This window comes from Zonotrichia albicollis, chromosome 22, assembly GCF_047830755.1.
Source record: "Zonotrichia albicollis isolate bZonAlb1 chromosome 22, bZonAlb1.hap1, whole genome shotgun sequence".
Classification (NCBI taxonomy): domain Eukaryota; kingdom Metazoa; phylum Chordata; class Aves; order Passeriformes; family Passerellidae; genus Zonotrichia; species Zonotrichia albicollis.
Window position 1 is genome coordinate 3,994,576 of NC_133840.1, and position 22,677 is coordinate 4,017,252.

The window sequence follows — 22,677 nt, forward strand, 5'->3', positions numbered from 1 at the left end:
AGTTTTTCACTTCTGAGATAAATAAGGTGTTACAAGGTTAAGGGGTTTTGCCTGACATCTCCAGTCTGTTATTTCTATTATGTCCCAAAGGCTCCAGACTGTTTGGCAAGAAATTCAAAATGAAAAAACCCAGCACAACAAAACTAAACCCACTAACTGCTGCAGCAGATAATGAAAAAAACACCTGAACCAAAAGGCCTGGGTAAGGCATAAAAGAACCTACTCTGAGCAGAGACTGAGATGGAGAAAAACATCAGGCAAAGGTCACAATCCCTCTAAAGTTTTTTAAAACCCAAGATATAATTATGTAATGAGCAGAAGGGTTTTCAGCAGCGAGAATTCATTTCTTTTAAGCAGATAGAAAAAGCAAATTTGGAAAACCCCTTCCAGTCTCCCAGCAGTGGTGAACTGGAAATCTGTTTGGAAAGTAAAGGTGCAGATTCCTTGTGCCACTCATCCTCCCAAGAAACAAAAATTCTGCTCTCCAGAGCCCGGGTTCTGACCCACAGCTGGATATTTGCACATTGAACACTGTGCTGTGACCTCCTGAAAGGTTTGGTGGGTGAGGCAGGGCAGGATCCGTCCTCGCAATCCGTCTGGAATAGCACAAAACAGAGGAGGAATATCAGAGGCCAGGACACGAACTGGGGGGTTCCTGCCTGCAGCCAAGGGAGGTGAGCGCCAATCCTGATGATTTTGGAAAGCAGGACACAGGAGGGAAATCCAGCCCAGCAGACAGCAGGTGAGTGTTGCTGTTTGCACTAAAAGATCAATGAATTTCTACAGCAAGTGAAGAAAGCTCAATTTAACGAAACGGCCTTAAGACAGTGCCCAGGGCGGTAAATGGGAAACAAATCTGATTTCAGTGCGCTCCCCGTGTGCGGAGCTGCAGTGCCCGAGCTCTCCTTGAGATGGTGCAGGAGCCTCGCCCTGCCTGCCCGCAGCTCCGCCAGGGACCGGGGACAGCACAGTGCAAACTGCAGCCTTCAGTTTCCCGTTTATTTTATTTTCAATTGTTTGGAAGAAGTCTCTGAAAACTGGCAACTGCTTACAGCAAAGCTGCTGCTGCTCTAACAATCAGCTACTCCTACTTATTGCCCCTATTCTGCTTTTCCACCTTTATTTTCCCCTAAATCTGCCCCCTAAACTATGGCATTGACCTGTGATTATGACCTTTTATAAACAAGCCGTGGAGTGCAGGAATGAAGAAATCCTGGATGAAAAACACTGGAGAAAAAAACGTGTTAGAAGTGGAGTGAGGTATTTGAAGTAGTGGTAGGAAGAAAGGAAATTACTTGTTGAGCTTATTGAGGCAGCAAAACGCTTGTAAAGAATTTGTGCTTCAAGCTTTAGAACCAAACTAAACCTTATTTCTTTATTAAAATAATGTAGCTATTCGGGATAATTGAAAAGAAATTATTCTTTTCAAGAATTTAAGAGAATTGAAATTATTCTTTTCATGCCCTTTTATTGTGATAATATCCCAGTCCTTCCTATCCCCCTGTAATCTACACAAATTTATCATTCACTGACTCCGTTGTGCCCATCCTCATCCCCATCCTGTTATTTATATTTATAAGAACACCCAGCAAAGCTGTCCCTTCCCAGGAAAGCTCCCCTTCCTTCTGCCTCTGCCTTCATTGGATCCTGCTCGCCAGCACAGATCAGAGCAGGCAAATGTAGCCACCCACCTCTAGGAGGAAAACTGAGCCGCAGCCCTGGTGAAACATAAAGTTTATTTGACTAAAGTGACGCAAAAATTCTTAAAGAGCTCTTTGGCAGCAGATTATCTGGCAATCAGACCATGTGAGGGGGACTGGGGTACAAAAAGCTGCCCGGGATGCTGAGGCGGCCACAGGCTGAGGTCAATGTGGCTGAAGGGGACTCGAGCTCGGATCTCCGCGAGGGCAGCGCCTGGGACCCAGCCCGCACACAGGTACCTGATCCTTTTGCCTTTACACAGCCGTGCCTCAGGCACTTTCACACTTTTATGAAATTCAGCAGGCACAGAGAGAGCTGCTCCTCAGAGCTGCCCCCCTGCAGCAGCAGCAGCAGAGTTTCATTAACTTTCCCTCCTCGTTGCATTTCAGTTATAAAATCTGAAATACGAGTGACAGGCTAAAATCTGTACTCTGGGTTTTGTTTGTTTTTAAATCAGCTTTAAGGGCTTTGACAATTTCTAAAACATTTTTCATCTAACAAAGCTTTGGGGCCAAACAGAGATACGTTGATTTTAGTTTGAGTTTTCCTTGAGTTTTTAAAACTTTTAGTGCTTTTTATTTCTTTCCTGCTGTTCCATGCTCTGCTCTGTCGTGTTCAGGCACTTGTCCAGCAGTTATGAATGTTGGGAGTCAAATGCCTGTAGCAGAACATGTTCTGACAATCTAAACTTCAGAGTTTTGGCAGTCCACATAACTGCATTACAGATGTAAAGTTATTTAAAGCTTACAAAAAAGCATTAATCTATAAGGAAAAATGAAGGAAAGCAGCAGAATCTGAAGGAAAAAGAAGAAAAAAATAGGCAATTTAGGCTGTTATTTATTCTGAAAGGGTGAAGTGAGCTTTATTAACTATATTAAGTTGTATTTTAAAAGGTAAATGGTTCCAGCACAGTAAATTATTGAACTCAATGGGACAGATTTATTGCAAGTAATAAATCTGAAGTGTATGTCCTACATATATTTATAGTCAATCACGTTTACTGAAGCCAACTGGCTTGCTGGGTTAGCTCATAAGAAATATGGAGTTTAATTAAGGAATGCAATGCAACTGAATATATAAATAGGCAAGGAAAACATGTTTTGATATGTTGAGAAAGCCTGGGGGAAAAGGGATCAGGCATTTAATGGATTTGGATTCTTGAAAATGTTGTGGCATTTTTTAATGTGGGTTGTCAGACATTTACCAGGGAAGGGCTCAAACACTTGGGCTGCATCTTCAGGTGATTTTGATGGTGAATTAACCATAATTTTCTTGGAGAATACTTTGCAAACTTCTCATAAAGCAAATGACTGTTGTGACCATTTTCTAATTGGACAGGGTGGGATGAATTTCAGCTTAAATTAAGAAAAACTGCCCCAAAACTAGAATTTAATAACAACACAAAATAATTCCCACACATAGAAACGTGCAGTGTGTTAAAGTTCCTTCCTGCTTTCCTCCATGGAAATATAAATTGCTGAGTTTTCATTAGTAACAGCCTAAAGAAATATTAATTCTGTGTCTCGATCTCCTTCCTGATGCCCACGTTTGAACTCTTTTCCCAGCCTGTGTGTTTGCAGCTCTGTATTTTACAGAACTGACAGAACACAATGAGCCCTGCCTGTGGGGTAAATGTTCCATCCAGAACTTGAGTGGATCTTGGAGCCTGAATTCAGGGCTGTAATTTGGAGATAGCCATTAACAAACCCCCTTCAGAGAAACATCATCTGTTACCAAGGGATGGTGCTCCATTTATTTAGTATTTAGCTGCTGTGTTATGACCCTTCCTTCAAGTTTATATAAATAACTGAAGGAAGAATACAAAAGCAATATCATCCCCTCCAAGCTTATCTGTTTCCTTGCACTACACACAGACACTCTCAAGCCAAACAAATGCATTTCCCCTCCTGCCTGTTCTTTACATGACTGACACCAGCTTGGCAGCATTCCCACTACAGTGCAGTGCCTGTCTTCTCTACACAATTGTAAAGGTAAAAATCTCTCTTTCCTGATGACTTTTTAATTTCAGACTGAGACGGGGACAAGATTGTGATGTAAAACTCCCAGTGCAGGTTTGTATTTCCCCCAAAGTGCTGCTTTCAGAGGAATCCTTTTCCCATCCCACCCGTGTGCAGCCTTATTGGGAACACAGGAGTTAACCTCTCCTTGTGCCTCTCCTTGGGAAGCAGCCTTCGAGGGCTTTCAGGGCCATTGTCTCACCAGCAGGGCTTGCTGAGCTCACTCTGCTCCAGCAGGAACTTGAGGGAGCCCTTGGAGCCCTGCAAATATCCACACAAAGGATATTTTGTCCGTTTTGTCACCTGCATGCTCAAAGATTCCTCTTAAAACACTCCCAGGTCACAGTGCTGTGCCACAGTACCCAGCCTTTGCAACATTTAAAATCATTGGCACAAACCTGTTACAATTCACTGGACCATTAATTCCAGTGGGGTTTGATCACTCTTTATTTTGATTCTCTTAAACTAGAAAAGAATTTCTAAAAAAATTCCCCTGAATAAATCAATTTTCAGTTATGGAGGAATGGTCTAGATATCAGCTTAGATCTGCTTTCCACCTAATGCCCCAATTCTGTGGCTCCCAAGCAGTTTTGATTATCAGGTTTTGAAATCTGAAATACAGACTGTCACACTTGCTAATGAGCCAACAGGAAAGGACATTCTGGGTACTCATTTTTTAAAGAAATCAGTAAAAGTGAACACATTCAACATCAAAAGGCACCAAATTCTTTTTAGCATTACTAAATATGACTTGTGTATGACACACAGCAGGCAAAATTCACCATAATTGAGAGCAATGCAATTTAATTGGCTGAAATTTTAAATTTTTTAACAAATCCTCACAGCATGGGGACATCTATTCTGTGATACTTTGATTTAAGGGTTGTTCCTGACCTGTGCAAACTCAGAGGAAAATCATGAAACCTCTCTGGCTCATTTGTGGCTCAGAGGTGAGAACAGGTCCAGGCAAACAGCACAGCCCTCTCCTGCCTGGGGTGAGTGATTCTATCTTGTCACACAAACTTCTTGCTTGATATTTGAGATAAAAGTAATGTCCTTGGACTCCTTCCATTTCTGCACAACGGCCTGGGTGAGCTGCACGGTGTCAGGTGAGTCAGGCAGCTGTAACTTCAACCATCTCAAATTCTCTGTGATAAATGTGAGATTTAGGTCAAGTTAACAGCAATCATCCCAGGGTTTCATTCTGTTTGCCAGCACCCTGGGCTGACTCTTCCTGAGGTTCAAAGCCTCAATTCCCTGCAGGTGAAGGGCTGGAGGATGGAGGAGCAGGGGAGGGAAGGTGGGACTTGAGTTTTCCTTCAGCCCAGCGAGTGCTGCTTCCCCACTGCCCCGGAATTGGCGCATGAAATAAGAACTTCATTGGTGTGAAATTATATTTGTACAAATCTATCATTTTTGCAGCTGTGAGGGTTAAAATGGGAGGCACAGGGGGTGGGTGAGGGCTCTGCAGCCCCACCTCAAATTGCAATTCCCGGTGACTCCGGATCTGCCTCCCTTGCAGCATCTGCTCTTTGCTGCTCCTCCGCCCCATCGCTTTGCTCTCCCAGACACATTAAAAGCCAATTCCTCCTTTAAAAAGTGCCGAGAGCAGGAAAATCCCGTTGTTGTGGTGCTGGGAAGAGTTGTTTACTCTGGGGCAGAGCATGAAAGGCGAGGGATTCCGGCACTGCCAGGAGAGGTCACTGCGAGCCTCCAGAAATAAACAGGAGATGCTCCAACACTTAAAACTTGAACCGGGCTCCAGGCCAGGGATGCTCCTCGAGGATTGCTCTGGTACAGGCTAAAGAGCCGGATTTGTGCATCAAGGAATATGCAGGGATTTTAATTCTGCAGTGCTCAAGCTCATCTCCGTGAGGGAGATAAGTAAATATAATTTAATTAATGTCTGACTGATGTGAACTGCGTTGGCGGCTGCAGCAGCACGTGTGGGAACACATGTCCTCAGTTATCGCCCCAATGTTCTCAGCAGAGCTGGGACAGCTGTGCAGGGTCCCTCCTCCTGAGTCACTCTTTGCTCAGGGAGGTGACACTGCCAGGGCTGGCACCTTCCACGTGCTCCTGGAGGGAACAGCCCCAGCTCAGGCTCCCAGAGCAGCAAAGTCACCAAGTCTGCCAAGCACAGACCCAAGGGAAACGAAAGCACACGGCTCCGTCTTCTTCCCGTTTTTATCTCTTTTTCTCCTGCTGCTAATTAGGGCTGATAAGGAGCCAAGGTGCAGTTATGTAACAGCAACCTTTGCCACAGCTCGGATTGAAAACAGGTAATAAACTTATTTCTAAAATCACTGCTGCCATCATTCATTCACCTGAATTGGGGATCTGTGCAGAGAAGTGATGGAGGCTGAGATGGGCAAAATTGGGGTCACTTTCCCTGGATATCTTCCCTGGTGTCCGAGCATATTTCCCACTCCAATTTTCTCTGCAGCTCTTCACACTCTTTGTAGTGTTCACAGTGCCTCCTATTTTTTTTTTCCTTGATGTGTAGCAAAGCAAAGAAAAATGTACACTCTCCCACAATTTTTTATGGTGTAATGAAATAATCTGAAACCATTCTGCTTGCATGTGCCAACTATGCCCCTGTGAATTCCACTGTGCAGCCGTGGACTCCATCACTGCAGAGATTTCCCAGGACAGCTGACAAGCTGAAATTCCTTTTTCAGAAAGAAATAGTTCTGATTTCAGCTGGAGCCCCTGAAAATTCACAAGTAATTTTGCATATTTGAAGCTCGAACTACTGATAATTCAACCAAAGTATTTCAAATAATGTGATTTTTTTTTTCCTGTGGTGTGCAGGAGGAGGAGTTTAGGTCTGGATGGGTAACAATCCTGGTTGTCACAAATCTTGGATACCAACAATAACTCCTTGACCTCCCCTTAGTAAAGAAAGCACTAAAAATGTGCAGAAATAAAGAGTTTTACAAACACAGTGAGAGTTTAAGCCTCAGATATGGAAAAATCAGTCCCATGAGATAATGCAGTTAAATCAACATCCTTTACTGTGTTCCCATTTATGAGTGAGAGGTGTAAAGTTCAGAAGGGCTCAGGTTACTTTTCCACATTCCCACCTGGTATTTACCATGCTCTGTACAAGGGGAGGATTGGCTGTGGCCTTCCCTTGGATTCCTCTGTGGCCACCAGGGCTGTTTCCATCTCCAGAACCTCTTTTGGGACATTTGGAAGGTTTTGGACTCCAAAGGCATTCAGGTTTTATAGTCCTGCAGGTAAAAGAGAACCTCCTGTTCTTTGCCCTGGTGTTTTTCTCTGGAACTTGAAGATGTTTCAATCTTTGTGGATAATTAATTAATAGCGGCAAAGCACTTGCTCTTGTAAGAATTCACATTAATGATGCGCTGCTTGCTGTATGACAAAAAAGAGAGTATTTGAGTAGAGATAGAATGTAAACCTGAAGAACTAAATATTTCTGAAAGTTATAAGCAATATTTTCAAGTGAATTTTATCTCAAAGCCATCCTCCTGTTTGCTCTGCAGCTCAATAACTTTCCTTCTCTTTCTGCTTGCACTGAGAAATGTTTAGAAAAGGTTTAGCAAACTGTCTTTGTAAAAGGTGGAAAGCTGGGCAAAACTTGAGTTTTAATAGCTCTGATAATCAGCAAATTCTAGAAATAAGCAAGTGATATCCTTTCTCTGCTTTAGTTTTTTCCTGCAGTTAGTTATAAGTGAAATAATGCTTATTTTTCTGCTAGGATGTGACAATGACATTTACTACCACAATAAAATGTTTTGAAAGGGAAAAATTAGATGTAACAATTTAATCTTGGCACGGTGTAGCTTGTGTGACTCTTTGCTAGCAATAAAGCAGGGTTACTGCCCTGGGGAATTTACAGCTCCTGTTCCAAGGTTTTCTTGGGTAAAGGCAGCTGGGTGTTTACCTGAACAAATCAGCAGAAAACAAAACATGACCTGCTCCCAGAATCACAACTCCTTCTCTGTTATCTTTGTTCTGCAGGAAAAGTTAATTGTGCTGTACTTTATTTCAGGATGGTTTATTTCCCTTGGATTCTGTTTTTACGCACCAGAAGAGGGCAGAGCAGCCAGGGATCCTCCCAGTGCAGGAGCTGTGCCCACCACCCTTCCCAGGGCTGGCACCACAGATCCAAACTGAGTGAAAGATGCTTTTATTTGCCCAGGGAGTCAGATAAAACCGGGGACAAGTTTTGTCCTTTAGACTCACATGTCAGTTCTCAATGAGAAGAATCAAACTGAAGTCTATGACTTCTTTTTCTTATCGGTGTTGACTGAGCCTCAAAAGTTAGTTGATGCAAAACCACTGAGATTTAAATACTTTTCCAAAGTTTCATTTAAGCCTTCCACATCTGCTGCTAAACAAAGCAGACACTGGGATTTCTCAAGAAAGGCAGTTGTGAAATGTAATTTTTATATCCTTAGTTATCTCATATTTGTTTAATGAATTCTTTTCCCTTCGTACTGGGTGAATTTAGAAATTGCCACGAGATGAGTGGATGAGTTGCAGGATGAACTTAGGAAAATGTCAATAAAAGTCCCACTAAGCTCTGCCCTCAGTTTGCAAGCTGAGAGTCCAGCAGTGCTCAGAGCAGAAGGTGATGCCAGAGGACAGCGGGACTGTGACTGGGTGTGAGGTGTCCAGCAATGCACAAAGTCCAGCAGATCCTCCTGAGAGGGTGTGATCCAGGTACACCAGGTTCTGCTGTCAAAGAGGATGATTTCTTCCTGCCTTCCTCTGAACAAAATCCCAGATTATCTATTCTGTGATCCACACTGCATGCTGTGATGGTTAATTACCTCTGTATTTTAATCACAGAATCTGCTGGCTGTAACTTGAAAATTACCAGCACCAGTAAAGCTTGTAATGGATTTTTCAACTCTTTTTAATTCCTTAGATGGTGCTTGTGCCTTCAATCTGATGGATTTAAGTATGGAAGAGGAATTCTAAAAGTGCTGGGAATAAAGGAAGATAAACCCCAAAGGGACCCTGTGGTGCTGCCTGTCTGCAAGTGACCAGAACAAATCTCAGCAAAAATGGAAAAAAAGACCATAAGCAATGAGACAGAACCCCTGACCTCCAAGAAAGACACCTCAGACTGTAGCAAAGGAGAAGATTGCAAAGAGAACGGACTTGTGGTCAGGAACCCCAAACCTGCCCTGCGGCTGGTGGAGGACGGCACCAAAGCCCACGCGAGCCGGGGGGACAGAGGGGAGGCAGCGCAGATCTCCAATGGCTACTCAGGGGTGCAGAGCTCGGCGCCCTGCGATGGAGAGGGGGAGGATGGCCAGGGCACGGCCCCAGCAGCCACCACCACCACCACCACCACGTCCACCACCTGCGGGGCCGAGGCTCAGCAGCAGCTGATGGAGCTGGAGGACAGGGAGACCTGGAGTAAAAAAATTGACTTTCTCCTCTCCGTCATTGGATATGCAGTGGATCTGGGAAATGTGTGGAGATTTCCTTATATCTGCTACCAGAATGGAGGAGGTCAGTGCCCACTTGTTGTTCCTTAATGCTGAATTTCTTGGTTTATAAAGGGATGATTTAGTGGCTTTTAGAATATCATGTGTAATAAATGATCAAGGAGAAATTATTCACTGAAAAACCTAAATATTGGGATAGGATAATCACAGAAAAGCTATTTAGCACAGCACAACCAGAAGCTGAGAACCAGGTAGGTGCAGACCCACACTCCAACACCTCAATCCCTTTCCCAAGGAGCATTTTAAAATCTGATAAACCAACATGTCTAAACCAACTCATGAGGAAGGCTGGGTCTTTGACTCACTGACATAAGAGACAAAATACAAATCTAAAATCTAATCAAAGAGATCTTAGAAAGGACTTTCGTCTCTCTGATGTAACAAAGGAATTTTATTGGAGAAAATAATAATTTTATCTGTAGCCCATCTCACTGCTGTGAGAGTCAGTGGAGCCTTGGTGAATCCTGTGTTGCAGAAATGTGAGAAGTTTGGGCTGGGTGTTGCTTCCTGTTCACACTGCTGAGGAGTTACTCTCATGAGAAACCCCACAGTAATTCAGAGGTGTGCTGGCTAGGGAGGGGATGTGCATTTTCCCTGTGAGATAAAAGGAACTCCTGTTTATGGAGCGCTGGTAATGTTGAAAGAGAAGTCTGTGAAGAGCTACAATCATCTGCTTTCTCTCTTGCAGGAGCATTCCTCATTCCTTACACAATCATGGCCCTCTTTGGAGGGATCCCTCTCTTCTATATGGAATTAGCACTAGGACAGTACCACAGGAATGGCTGTATTTCCATTTGGAGAAAAATATGTCCTATATTCAAAGGTAACAAAGGGAAATGGAACTTTCTGAATAACTGGAAAATTTTCCTATAAAGGTGGGGGGGGGGGAAGAAAATCTCATAAAGCCAAGTAAGACTTGTTCTACACAAGATTTGGCTTTATAAAGAAAGCTTTCCCATAACTCCAGGTACACCTGCACACGTGCGTGTACTCTTGTATACACATACACTTTGCAACTCAAATTGATTAGAGAGAGGCTGACCAAGCCTAAAATGAAAAAGAATAAAAGGAACTGTTCTATATTCTCACTTACTCTTGCTCCCAGTGCTGTAGCTCTGATCCTCTCTTTATATTTACTGAGACTGCAAGATGCCTATTTCTAAATAGTAGAAATTCAGGAATACATAGAAAATATCTCTTTATAAGAATGTTCTGTCTTGATTAAGGATGCTTTGCTGGAATCAGAGTATTTCTGAAGTCACAAGAAATCCTAATGTTGTAAACACTTGGGAGGGTGTGTGTTCCTCCTGCAGAGCTGCCTTAGACAAACAGTTGTTGATGTGACAACCAATTATTTTTCTCTCTTTTTTTTTGCCTAAAACTGACTGAATGCAATTCTTTCCTGCCTCTCCAGGAATTGGCTTTGCCATCTGTATCATAGATCTTTATGTAGCCTCCTACTACAACACCATCATGGCTTGGGCTTTTTACTACCTCATCTCCTCCTTCACGGCGGAGCTGCCCTGGACCAGCTGCACAAACCCCTGGAACACAGGAAACTGCACCAACTACTTCAGCAAGGACAATGTCAGCTGGTCCCTGCACTCCATCTCTCCTGCAGAAGAATTTTATACGTAAGTGCATGTAAGTGAGGATGGTGGTGGTAGCCAGACTGCTGGAACACCAGCAAGGTTTTCCTCAGGGCAGCAGGGCTGATTGTTGATGGCAAACTCTTCAAATCACTGGATTTTTGGAGGGGTGTAAGCTTAGGGTGCATGGGGGGTGCTCTGTGCTTTATGAGCTCCCCAGTTGCTGTCTGCTGTCACTTATCATCACTGGTGTGCTGTTAATGTCAAACTTTTAAGTAAAATAAAATGAATCCAAAATGTCATGACTTTGAAGGCTGCTTAACAAGATCTCAAGATTCCTTGTAATGCTCAGACCACAGTATGGGACTATTAAATGCACATTTAATGTAAGCATTTGTTTAGAAAATATCTCTGCTGTGTTTCTCTTTCCCCTTGCAGCCGCCAGGTTCTGCAGGTGCACAGGTCCAATGGGCTGGATGACCTGGGGGGCATTAGCTGGCAGCTGACCCTCTGCCTGCTGCTCATCTTCACCATTGTGTACTTCAGCATCTGGAAAGGGGTCAAAACATCTGGCAAGGTGAATGCAAAAGCAAGACACAACAGCTTGTCTAGAGGCAGTTCTACCTGAGCCAATTAATTGTCAGGGGATCAGCTCAGGTTGTTTTCATGACAGGATTATGGGCTGAGGTGTTGGGGGAGCACTTGCTGTACAGTGACTGCTACTCTAAGCAGCAAAGTCAAATAAGTGACACCACTGCTCTCTGAGCAGGACCAGCCCTGCCAGGGAGAGGGTTCAGATGTGCAAACTGCCTCTTTACAGACCTGCAGAGAAGCTCATGTGAAGGTGCTATAAATGCTAAGACATATAATATGATTAACTAACTTTTATTATCCCTGCTACCTTTCTCCCCATGGCAAACGCTGTCACCACGTTCCCCCACAGGTGGTTTGGGTGACTGCCACGTTCCCTTACATCATCCTCTTCATCCTGCTCGTGAGAGGTGCAACTTTGCCTGGGGCTTGGAGAGGTGTCCTCTACTACCTGAAACCTGACTGGCAGAAACTCCTGGCCACTGAGGTAAAGAACTTTATAAAAGGGAGATTTGCTTTCAGCCTATCTGTGTGTGTATCACCATAGATGCATAGAGCATGACTGAACAAATGTCTCAGCCTGAGCCCATGCTCTTTCCATAATTATAAAGAATTTTAAAGGCTAGAGTCTACCCTCAGTTTAGCTTGAACTACAGGCAGAGTTCCCATACAGTGGTTGAACAGAATGAGTGATGTGATTAGAAGAAAGCAAGTGACCAAACACTTTTTCACCAGGAAAATGCTGACCAGGCTGACACTGAGTGAGAAGCTGTGAGTGCACCTACACTGCAACAAAATCCTTCCCCTCTGAGAGTCACACTGAGAAAAGTGAATTTATTAAACCCTAACAAGTGATGGAACTGCAGATTTTTGGCTTAAGGGGACAAGTACAGCCCTACAGAATCCACAGCTGTCCCTATTTAAATAGTGCAGGTTACTGCAGCAGAAACTTCTGTCTCCATCCTGTAACAAGCTTTGGCAGAGGAGCCCACAGACACCAACTAAACCCTGGCCCAGTAACTCATGTAAGTGCCTGTGGAGGAGGAATAAATCAGTCAGGCCTGCATGCACCACCAAAATTTGACAGGAAAGCAGGAATGAGGACAAACTGAGCTAACCAACAAAGCCCAGGCCCTCCAGTGTCTGATCCAGCCTTGCACTCTGTGGATGACAAGCAATCCATCAGGCTCAAGGCTGTGCTCACTTCACTGCCTGTGAAAGTGTCTGGTGAGGAGGGTGATAGAAAAAAACCCAGTGCAATAAATACTACAAACACAAAGATTAAAAATTTCCAATGTTTGCAAGTCTGCTGCTGCCCAGCTGATATGGAGAGTTTTGAATGAAGAGGAAATGAAAAGACACCAGTCCCTGATAAAGCAGCATCTCCAATAAGGAACCACATCTTCTGAAAAAGCAATAAAGGGCATTGATATTGTATTGGATGTATCTGGAGTGAGGACAGCAGATTGCAATCTCTGTGCTGGGTGATGACAGAGCTCTGTCTGGGTGATACAGGATGGCCTCACACGATGGCAGAGAATATTAGAAATGAGTTGTAATGAACTCCATGTTTCAATCAAAAGAGAATAAATGAATGAGGACTTTCACCTTCAGAAAGAGAGCTGATATTGTACTTTAGAACATTACTCATTAGGGCTCTGGCCACTTTTCAAGTACAACAAGCTTTTCATAACAAGATCATCACACTTGCATCTGTCACAGCTACAACAAAGCTGAATTGAGCCCCAAGAACCAGAACTGCATCCACACAGCCAAATGGATTTCCATAAATCCAGGAAAAGTCTACAGAGCCTGGAGGACACATTGCCAAGCACAGAGCTATTGAACAGCACAGTTTGGTGGAACATTTGGAAGGCTTCAAAATCATGGGTATAAAGTTCTCCATACACTGCAAAACTTGTGTTAAATTGATTACAGGCAATTGACTGAATTAATCTAAGATGCTGGTAGAAGTGCAACAGCCACAACAGCTCTACAACAAACATTCATATTTCAACATCTCTCTCAACAGAGTGTCTGTTAGACCAGGGCTAGGACATAGGCAGAACAGTGAAATGCCCTTTTGTGATTTAAGTGATATTCTGGATATGCCAAACTCATTCAATCTGTTTCATGGCATTTTTCTTCTTGGCCTTCAATATTTTTCAGGTTTGGGTGGATGCAGCAGCTCAGATTTTTTTCTCCCTGGGACCAGGTTTTGGGGTCCTGTTGGCTTATTCCAGCTACAACAAATTCCACAACAACTGCTACCAGTGAGTTCTACCTTATTCCATAAGTAAAATTGAGTTAAAAATATAACTGATTATTTATGAAAAAGAAACAGGGTGTTGGTGAAAGGCACTAAATTGTCAGACCTGTGTACATAGAAATCAGAAGTAACAGAGAACCTGCAACCTCAAGCATTTCTCCTCTTTTGCCCACTTAAAGTAAGATGATTTTTACTAATTTTACAGCAAGAGGTCTAAAATGTAGAAACCTGCCACAACAAAATGGACTAAACCCCTGCCAAACCATCACATTGTAGGTATTTTAATCACAGTAGTCAGTTAAAAAATAACTTCATTGTCTCAAGCAGAAAGGCAATTTATGTTTTTTTCCTTGTTACCTGAAAAAAAATCTGTTTCTAGCTTCTAAAATAAAACTCTCAATTCTTTAATATTCATGTAGTAATTCCTATTCTTTTAAAACAGCAGGATGCAGCCAGCATCCAATCCAGTGGCAGACTGATGTTACTGCACCTGTATGGATTTGAGAAGAAAAAGTAGTCATGGGTTGTTGGGGTTTTTTCCTCTTTCTTTCAAATCTGCTGCTCATTTTTTCCTTGCATTGCCCTAGTTTTTCTAGGAGTGTGTCTAGATTGTGGATCAAGAGGTTGTAAACCCTTTCTAGCAGGTGCAAATGAGTCAGGTCCCTGATGAGAGTTAGGTCTTCTGTTGCAGAGATGCTCTGGTCACCAGCACCGTGAACTGCCTGACCAGCTTTGTGTCTGGGTTTGTCATCTTCACCGTGCTGGGCTACATGGCTGAGATGAGGAATGAAGATGTCTCAGAGGTTGCCAAAGACACAGGTAGGTAAACATTTTATACACATCTCAAATTGCTTCTGATTTGAATAGATTTGTATATGTACTTCTAGATCGAGAGCAGGCAAAGTGATGAGAAATATTTAATATATTATTCAGGATGCTGACTTTATTGGGCACTGTTACAGCTAAAAAAATTAGCCTATAAATATCACATATAAAAGGCAGATTTCAGATTTGCAGTTTCACGGACATGGCAAAGCAGCCTGGGGGGAGAAGTTTTCCCTGGGAGACACCATGTCCTGACAGTGATCCCATCTCTGCTCCAGGACCCAGCCTGCTCTTCATCACCTACGCAGAGGCCATTGCAAACATGCCAGCTTCCACCTTCTTTGCCATCATCTTCTTCCTCATGCTGCTCACGCTGGGCCTGGACAGCACGGTGAGTGGCCAGCAGGGGACACAGCCTGGCCCCCTGAGGCACCACAGAAACAGAATTACAAACACTGCACTGGCACTGAGGGGTTTGCAGTGCCAGCTGCCTTCTGTAAGACAGCAACTGTTGCTCCAATTTTTATCTGAATAGGTTTGAATATAATCAATTACTCATCACTGTCATGCTGTGACAATTAATGAGACCCTGAAATACAAGCAACTTGATTTATACATTCCTAGCTGAGTGCAGTCTTCCAGTCTCCTTTCTTGCTTGTAAACTTACAAAGCAACTATGAAAATCTGGAGTTTTTTCACATAATTTGGATTTAAAAGGTAGGAACTAGAGATACACTAAAAAATTGTCATGTGAGTCTGGTTTTACAGGTGGAGAATCAGCTCCTTCCAGCAGGGCTGAACTCAGCTGATTTCACAGTCTTCATCCTACTGAGCCACCTCTCATTTCTCCACATCCTGGTGCCTTTGGATGACAGTGCATCCCCACAGACACCTGAACACTAAATCCCCACCCTAAAGAGTTTTAAAAAGTTAGGAGGAAAGACTTGTCTAAAACCCCACACCAACTCTAGAGCAGAACAAAGCACCAAGGTTTCAATGCTTCTTTAGGCACTCAAACATACTTTTCAGAGGGTAACACTGCCCTCTATTTCCCAGTGACTTTTCCATGCTTTTCAGTTTGCAGGACTAGAGGGAGTGATTACTGGAGTCCTGGATGAATTCCCCCACGTCTGGGGCAAACGCAGGGAATTGTTTGTGCTTGGTCTGACCATCCTTTGCTTTTTGGGGTCGCTGGCAACCCTGACATTTGTGAGTATTTCACCTCAGCCTCCCTCACTGGCAGCTTCCTGCCAATGACACCTTGGAGAGGGCAGTAATTTTTTGAAGAGAGTTTCAAGAAATCAGATTGAACCTCCAGGCTGTTTTCTCTATGCATTAGAAATCTATTACTTGGAATAAATGTGAATTATATTTCACTAGGAAATATGTTGCAAAATGATCATACTGCAATTGATTATGTGCTACACATCATAAATGGTGCTGCTCATCAGTCAGCAGACAACCAGCCACATTTTTATGTGGTTTATTTCTTATTCCCCAAAGCTCTGTGTTTAAAAATAACATGAATAGTTATTATAATCTTCACAATGTGTAAAATGTATTTTGAATTTAAAAAAAGATCTAGTAATGAATTTCCTGGATCTTCCTCACTGTTTCAAGGCAGAAATCACCATTAGTCACATCAAATTGTTCCCATGGAGCTTGTGGATTTCATTCTCACAACAAGCAATTTTTGAATAATGAGTGTAATGATCACAAAGGAAATAGAAAGAAATACTTGGCTTTCCTGTCATGTTTCACTCCACTTGCTCATTTATGTGTAACTTCCTTCTTTTATGAAGTGTTTGCTGTACAAGGATGCTGAGTTCCTCTGCAAGAGGTCTCCTCCTTCGTGGTTCTAGATCCCAAATGGAAAGAAAGCAAAGCAACACTTTATTTATTTGCTGTTCAGTAGCCATGATCCCTGGTGGAGAAAGAGGAGGGCATGCACAAAGCCATGCTGTAAAATCCCCTTTTTTCACTAAAATCCAGCCAGAAGTGCCATTAGATTTCAGCTTCTCTTCCTGGCACCCCCGGGTGAGGGGTGGCCACAGAGGGTGAGCAGCTCCCCAGGGTTTCCCTGGCAGGAACGGCCACCAAGGGACAGAACTGGGTGAATTCCCCACTTGTGAACGTTCTGCAGGGCAGCATCCTGGGCACACTGACAGCTTGGTCTCTTTTCCAGGGAGGAGCATATGTGGTGAAGCTGTTTGAGGAATATGCCACGGGTCCAGCTGTCCTGACCGTCGTGTTCCTGGAGGCAGTGGCTGTGTCCTGGTTCTATGGTACCTCCAAACACCCCACCCCACCCTCTGAGCTCCTGCAGCTCAGCATGGCCTCAGTTTCTGCAGACAACATCACCCATTCCCCAGAAAAAAGCTTACAAAAGCTTTTTACAGACTCACTGATAACTAAAGCAGTGAGAATGAGCGTTAATTGCTCTCTGATAGCTAAAAGTAACAGGAGGTATAATTCAGAATAATTAAGGATTTAGTAAAATTAAGAATTATAGGAACAAAATGGTCTTCTAGGATAGATTCTGAATTTACTTGCTGGCATAAAAAAGTGTTGAGAATCTACTGAAGAAAATCTTAGACCTGCTGTCATCCCTCTCCTCCCACTTGTGTCCACAGGCATCACCCAGTTTTGCAACGATGTGAAAGAAATGCTGGGCTCTGCCCCAGGCTGGTACTGGCGGGTTTGCTGGGTTGCAATTAGTCCACTTTTCCTTCTGGTGAGTTTTCTTTAGAGCTTTTTCTTTCCAGCACCAAGAAAATCACCACTGAACAACGCAGCTCCTTCTAAAAGCTTAATTCCAGAATTCTCTCCTGAAGTTCTTTAGTAACATTTTTTGTTAAACAAAATAGGCTCAATTAGTGAAAAACCCAATACAATGCTGCAAGGTCTTATTACCAAATCACAGTTTTAAGGATTTTTTTAATTAGTGGAATAAGTCTGCATTCTGAATAACTCCCCCCCTGCCCTCTGCTAAACAAATTTACTTTGTTTTGCTGCCTTATGTTTACCCCAGCAAAATGTAGCAATAAAAGCTGATGAAACATACAGTCAGTGGAGGAAAACCAAGATAAGTAAATACACTATCTCAGCAACTGCTGATGGACAACTTTAGAATATTCCACTTAAAATTTCCAGCAGTTAATTGGAACCATTATAAATCTATAGCTCAGAATTGGAAATACTGTCCCAGTGTTTGGCTTGGCAATGTTATTAATAACATTTGAACATAAAGTGTTCATTTCCTGATTCAAAATTAGTCCATGCTATCTTTTATTCTGACTGACCTTAGTGGGAGCAGAGCAGGTCAAGATGGAGTTTATGAAGCACAGAATGTAGATTTAAGACCTACAGAGTGAATTCAAAACACTTGGAATGATCAAGGCATAATTATCAGACCTTGATTTTATTACCCCTAGAAAGAAAAATCTACAAATTAAAATGTCACACCACAGTAATTTTTATATTTCTGTCCCCTTTGTAATCCTAAACCAGCAGAATGCAGAGGCACAGAGCTCTGGGGATGTGGTTACCAGGCAGAGCTATTTGTATTCCCTGTGGAAACCCACCTAAAATCAGGAAAGCTCAGGATGTAAGGATGTCATTTCTGTATAGAAGTTTTGCTGGTAAATCTTGAGCTTCTGATGATATTCTGGAAAAAACAGTCAGAGATCCTTCCTGGGACAGTCACAAATATTATTCCTGTAATATTCAACTAAAAGTGTTTGTTGTTTCCTAAGGAATTTTTCAGTCATGAATGATATGCTCAGGAAGATGATCCAACAGCAGTAACTGAGCTGACTTTTTTCCTTTTCCTGTTCTGACAGAGAGCAGTGTAGAGTGCAGAGCATCTGTTTTGGGAAGGATTCTCTTGGTGTTTGTTTCATGATTTGTTGTTGATTTGTTTTAAATCTACACTCATGTAATTTAGGATTCTTTTTCAGTGTCAACAGAGTTCCCCAAAGTGCGTGCCATGAAAATCCACATATTCACACTCTGCTCTTTTTCTCTTTCAGTTTGTCACTTGCAGCTTTCTGTCCAGCCCTCCTGAGCTGAGGCTCTTTGATTATGATTATCCCTACTGGACCACAGTTGTGGGGTACTGCATAGGAACCTCCTCCATCATCTTCATTCCCATCTACATGATCTATCGCCTGGTCATCACCCCAGGGACACTCAAGGAGGTATCCCTGATGCTCTCTTGCTTCTGTTTCACGGTTAGGAAGGAGGTGATCCCTAAAAAATGTCATGACTGGCTGTTCTGTTCCTGAATTCTCACAAATCTCCCCAGTTCTTACTGAGGCTGCTGACAATTTCTTATAAAATGTTACATCAAGTAATTTTTAAGGTTTGATGAACTGGAGACTTCCTAAAATTCACCCCAGACACTCAAAATCCCCCAGTCAAGCAAATGAGGTAGGGAAAGGCTGATTTCCTGGGGTGTATCTGTAAGAAAAGCTTGTTTTTCTTTCACACATTTAGTAAATGCCATAAATCTAATGACAATACTGAGATTTCTTCTAAGTTTAAATAAATACCAGTTCATAAGAAAATATTTAGTAGGCTCAGGGTATCCAAGTAAACTGCAAAGTCCTAAAGCACTAATATGATCTGTCAAGCTTTGATTCCAATTATGTTACAAATAATTTTTAAAATCCTGCTGTGTACTTCTATAGCACTTTCCATCTTCATAGTGCTAACAGAGGCTTGCAACACTTAAGTAGCTCAAGAGGTGTAACTCAAAGTTATACTTTATTATTGATCTCTTTCTAAATGGCTGAGATCACAGAATCACAGAAATTCTAGGTTGGAAGAGACCTTTAAGATCATCGAGTCCAACCCATGTTCTAACACCTCAACTAGATCATGGCACCAAGTGCCACATCCAGTCTTTTTTTAAACTCTTCGAGGGATGGTGACTCTACCACCTCCCTGGGTAGATGATTTGTACTGCCTCTAAAATCAATCCATTTCTGATTTCTTTCCAATAGCGTATTCTGAAAAGCATCACTCCAGAAACAGCCACAGAAATTCCCTTTGGAGACATCCGCATGAACGCAGTATAAGCTGCCCTGCTTCTGGGGGAGGAAGAGGAGCACAAAATGTCACTTTTCCCCCTCTTCCCCCAAAGAACCTCCTTTCCAGCCGAGACAACAAACAGAGTTTTCCAGGGAGGCTGCACCACTGGCACCATTGGGAAAGGTGATGCCTCCAGCACATTGATCCAAGCAATTCAAGGACATTTACTGAACTGAGCACTCACTGAGGAGCACGAGGGATCAGCCCTGCTCCGGGAGCGGCACCGAGCGCCTGCAGCAGCCCCTCCAGGACGAGCGAGGCACGGCAGGATCAGGTGTAGACCCCCAGTGTGTGGCAGTGCTCCTGTAGCTCCTCCCTCCGTGTGATCGTTCGTACCGGGCAGTGTCGTATTCGCTTCTAAGGTTCTCTACTTGCTTCAACTACGTGGGAAAATGCACAAATATTTCTGATAGCCATACATTACTCGAGTAACGCAGGGGTTTATACACTAGGAAAACAAAATTAGGAAGTTCCCTAGGTTTGTGGTGGAGTAGACAGAGGGAGAGGAAAAATGCTGAGCAGCACAGCTCTGCACACATCAGCACACAGAGCTGGTAGCACCGGCCTCACGTTCATTTCCTCTGGTTTGTAGGTGGTAACAATTTCTATTGTTTCTTGCATAAAAAAATTATAAAAATAATTTTTTGTGATGTTTGAGGCTTCACTTTCCTTTAGACCCAATCAAGCCACAAAAACTCATCATGAGTTATTTGACAAGCCACTTAAGCTGCCAGCACTTACTGTACTGTTTCCATAACCAATCATTGTCCTGGCAGAGCTACAGAAACTAAAGACCAACAATGAATCTTTTTGAGTTCTGATGCCCAAAAGTACAATCTTAAAAATCTCTTTCTCTGTTTCACTTCCCTTTTTTTAACAGTTAATTTCACACCTAAAATTTGCTGAAGTCAGCCTGTGGGGTTTTCCTCCTCTTTCCTAGTACAGAAGTAACATTTAGAATAATCCTTTTGGCTGGCTGACAAAAGTACATTTACAACTATCCAAACCTACTCTGAAGGGTTAGTAGCTCATACTCAGATGTGACTCCATTGGGTTTTAAAGCTGAAGAAAAAAAGAGAGGATTTTTTTTTTTCTTAGCAAGAAGCTGAGTAGAGTTCAGCAGGATTGATTCTCATCAGAACATTTATATTAAATTTCAAGGCACTGACACACAAATGAACCCCCATGTCCATCCAAAGCTCTTTCCATGGCATGCACACAGGTGCTCCCCAAATGCAGCTGCCCTGGCCCCTGCAGGACACGAGCTGTGCTGCAGTGGGAGTGCAGACCAACGCAGGAAAACATCATTCCTGTACTAACCTGCACTGTATTTTCACTCTGGCACACAGATTATGATGAAAGCAAAATAAAATAGAGGATAAAAATCTCTTTTGTATCCCTTATAAAGTTGCCATGGTTCCCTGTGCAGCCAGAGCTGGGGTATCAAGGAACCTGTGGGAGCTGACCTGGGTGTGAAGCACTTGCCAGAGGAGAGGGAAGCAGGGATGCTGTGTTTGCATTCTGAAAACATTTCCACCACCTCTGCCAAAGTTTTCTCCCTCTGTGTACCTGGAGAAAGGCCTCTTCCACTTCCTCTTCCACTCTGGATAATGAGTTTTCAATTAATCTAAGTGTCACTCCCAGCTTCCAATGAGGAAATAACTGAAGAGGGACAAGGACTGTTCTTTCAGAACTAGACTCCTGAACTATTTATAAAAGGGAATATGTTCTTTAATTGCCACTAGAAAAACACAATAAATCTGTCTTACTGGACAGTTACTCATGTGAAAGTTTTGTAGCTTATGCCTCAAGTGTATTTGAAACCCACTTCCAAGAGTTAAATTTTCTGAGCTCATTAACTGAAAAAACACACACATGAAATGTCAATGTAAGACGAATGAGGTATTTGCACACATCCAACAGCAAAGCGTGGGAAATAAAGGACAAAACCCTACCCCATTTCTTTCCTCTTCAGACAGGGGTTCAGCTAACAAAAAAATTGTAATTTTTAAGACATAGGATAGACACTGGCTTGCTGGGAGGTTTCAGAGATTTCCCAAGAAATATCACATTTTCCAGTGAATTAAGTCAGCCAGGAAGCCCTGAGAGTAACACAAGCCCTGCACCAGCTGAAATGTGAGACCAATGTGCTCTGAGTCCCGAGATACTGAGAGAGGATGAAAACTCTTAGAACTATTTGAAGATTCAAAGAGCAATGTAGATTAAAAAGGCTTTTCCTTTCCTGAATAATACAAAGATAAAATGCATCCATGTTTTCATGCTATAAATGCTGAACTTGAAAGGCAGTTTAGTCCTCATTACCTTTTTGTTACATGCTGTACTGGTTCAAATACCTTATTATGGTAAGTTCATTTTTTAGTATTTCTATTTAGCTGAGTGGTTGAAATATTGAGAAATTTATTTATTTATACAATTCTTTTTTTAAACATACCCAGCTGATAACATGTAAAGCAACCAATATTTATCAGGTAGCTCAGCAAGCAGCCATACCTTAAACACTGGTTTTGTACAAAAACTGCTTCTATTGATACCAAATGAACTGCACTGCAGTTACAAAGTGTTTTGAGGCAAAAAAAATTCCTTCTCTTCAGCTCACCTTCCATCTACCACGAGTATATCCTACCCTCTGTTCTGAACAGTGAAAAGGGAGTCATGAAAATGGTAAATTAGGACCATCTTTGCCTTTTAAAGAGAATTAAACTGGAGTTTTAGCTGTACAGAACTAAGTATTCCCTCCAACTTGTACATGATGCACCTGTATTAATTTATGCAGCTGTTTAGTTACAAGTGTTGCAAGCTGATTGTAAGTCATCAGTATGTGCCTTGTACTGTAAACTGTTACTGTAATAAATTTAATATTCATAAACCATCTGCAGATGTCTCTTGTGCCTCTCTCTTCTGGGAAGAGCAAAGATAAAAATCTCAATTCTAAGTAACAGCAGAATATCTAGTCCAGCAAGGCCTCTGACAAAAAGCAGAGGATTTCCCTCAGTGTCTGACCCCTGCATTCCAACAGAAGAACCAAAGCTCATTAGAGCTGTTTACACAGAACAGCAAAACCAAACTGTTCCACCCTGGAG

General features: G+C 42.6%; 1 protein-coding gene across 2 annotated transcripts; it reads left to right on the forward strand.

The window, feature by feature from the left end:
- The first annotated feature begins 267 nt into the window (after positions 1–267).
- Positions 268–22,466, forward strand: SLC6A4 (solute carrier family 6 member 4). Of its 2 annotated transcripts, none has more exons than XM_074556795.1 (14): positions 268–742; positions 8,620–9,212; positions 9,897–10,031; positions 10,623–10,842; positions 11,236–11,374; positions 11,741–11,875; positions 13,558–13,661; positions 14,349–14,476; positions 14,761–14,873; positions 15,560–15,691; positions 16,668–16,767; positions 17,116–17,216; positions 18,514–18,681; positions 19,489–22,466. In XM_074556795.1, the coding sequence occupies exons 2-14, from the start codon at positions 8,759–8,761 to the stop codon at positions 19,561–19,563; spliced, it is 2,004 nt and encodes a 667-aa protein (XP_074412896.1). In that variant the 5' UTR covers positions 268–742; positions 8,620–8,758; the 3' UTR covers positions 19,564–22,466. The 2 variants fall into 2 exon arrangements, with proteins under 2 accessions (XP_074412896.1, XP_014127130.2); XM_014271655.3 differs by lacking the exon at positions 268–742 and adding an exon at positions 1,618–1,936.
- Positions 22,467–22,677: the final 211 nt, after the last annotated feature.

Bases quoted from the DNA above. Each gene is read 5' to 3' on its own strand.
- SLC6A4 (XM_074556795.1), top strand. From the start codon at position 8,759: ATGGAAAAAAAGACCATAAGCAATGAGACAGAACCCCTGACCTCCAAG. The intron at 11,375-11,740 runs GTGAATGCAAAA...GTTCCCCCACAG, and splicing joins GGGTCAAAACATCTGGCAAG to GTGGTTTGGGTGACTGCCAC. The intron at 14,874-15,559 runs GTGAGTGGCCAG...CATGCTTTTCAG, and splicing joins CGCTGGGCCTGGACAGCACG to TTTGCAGGACTAGAGGGAGT.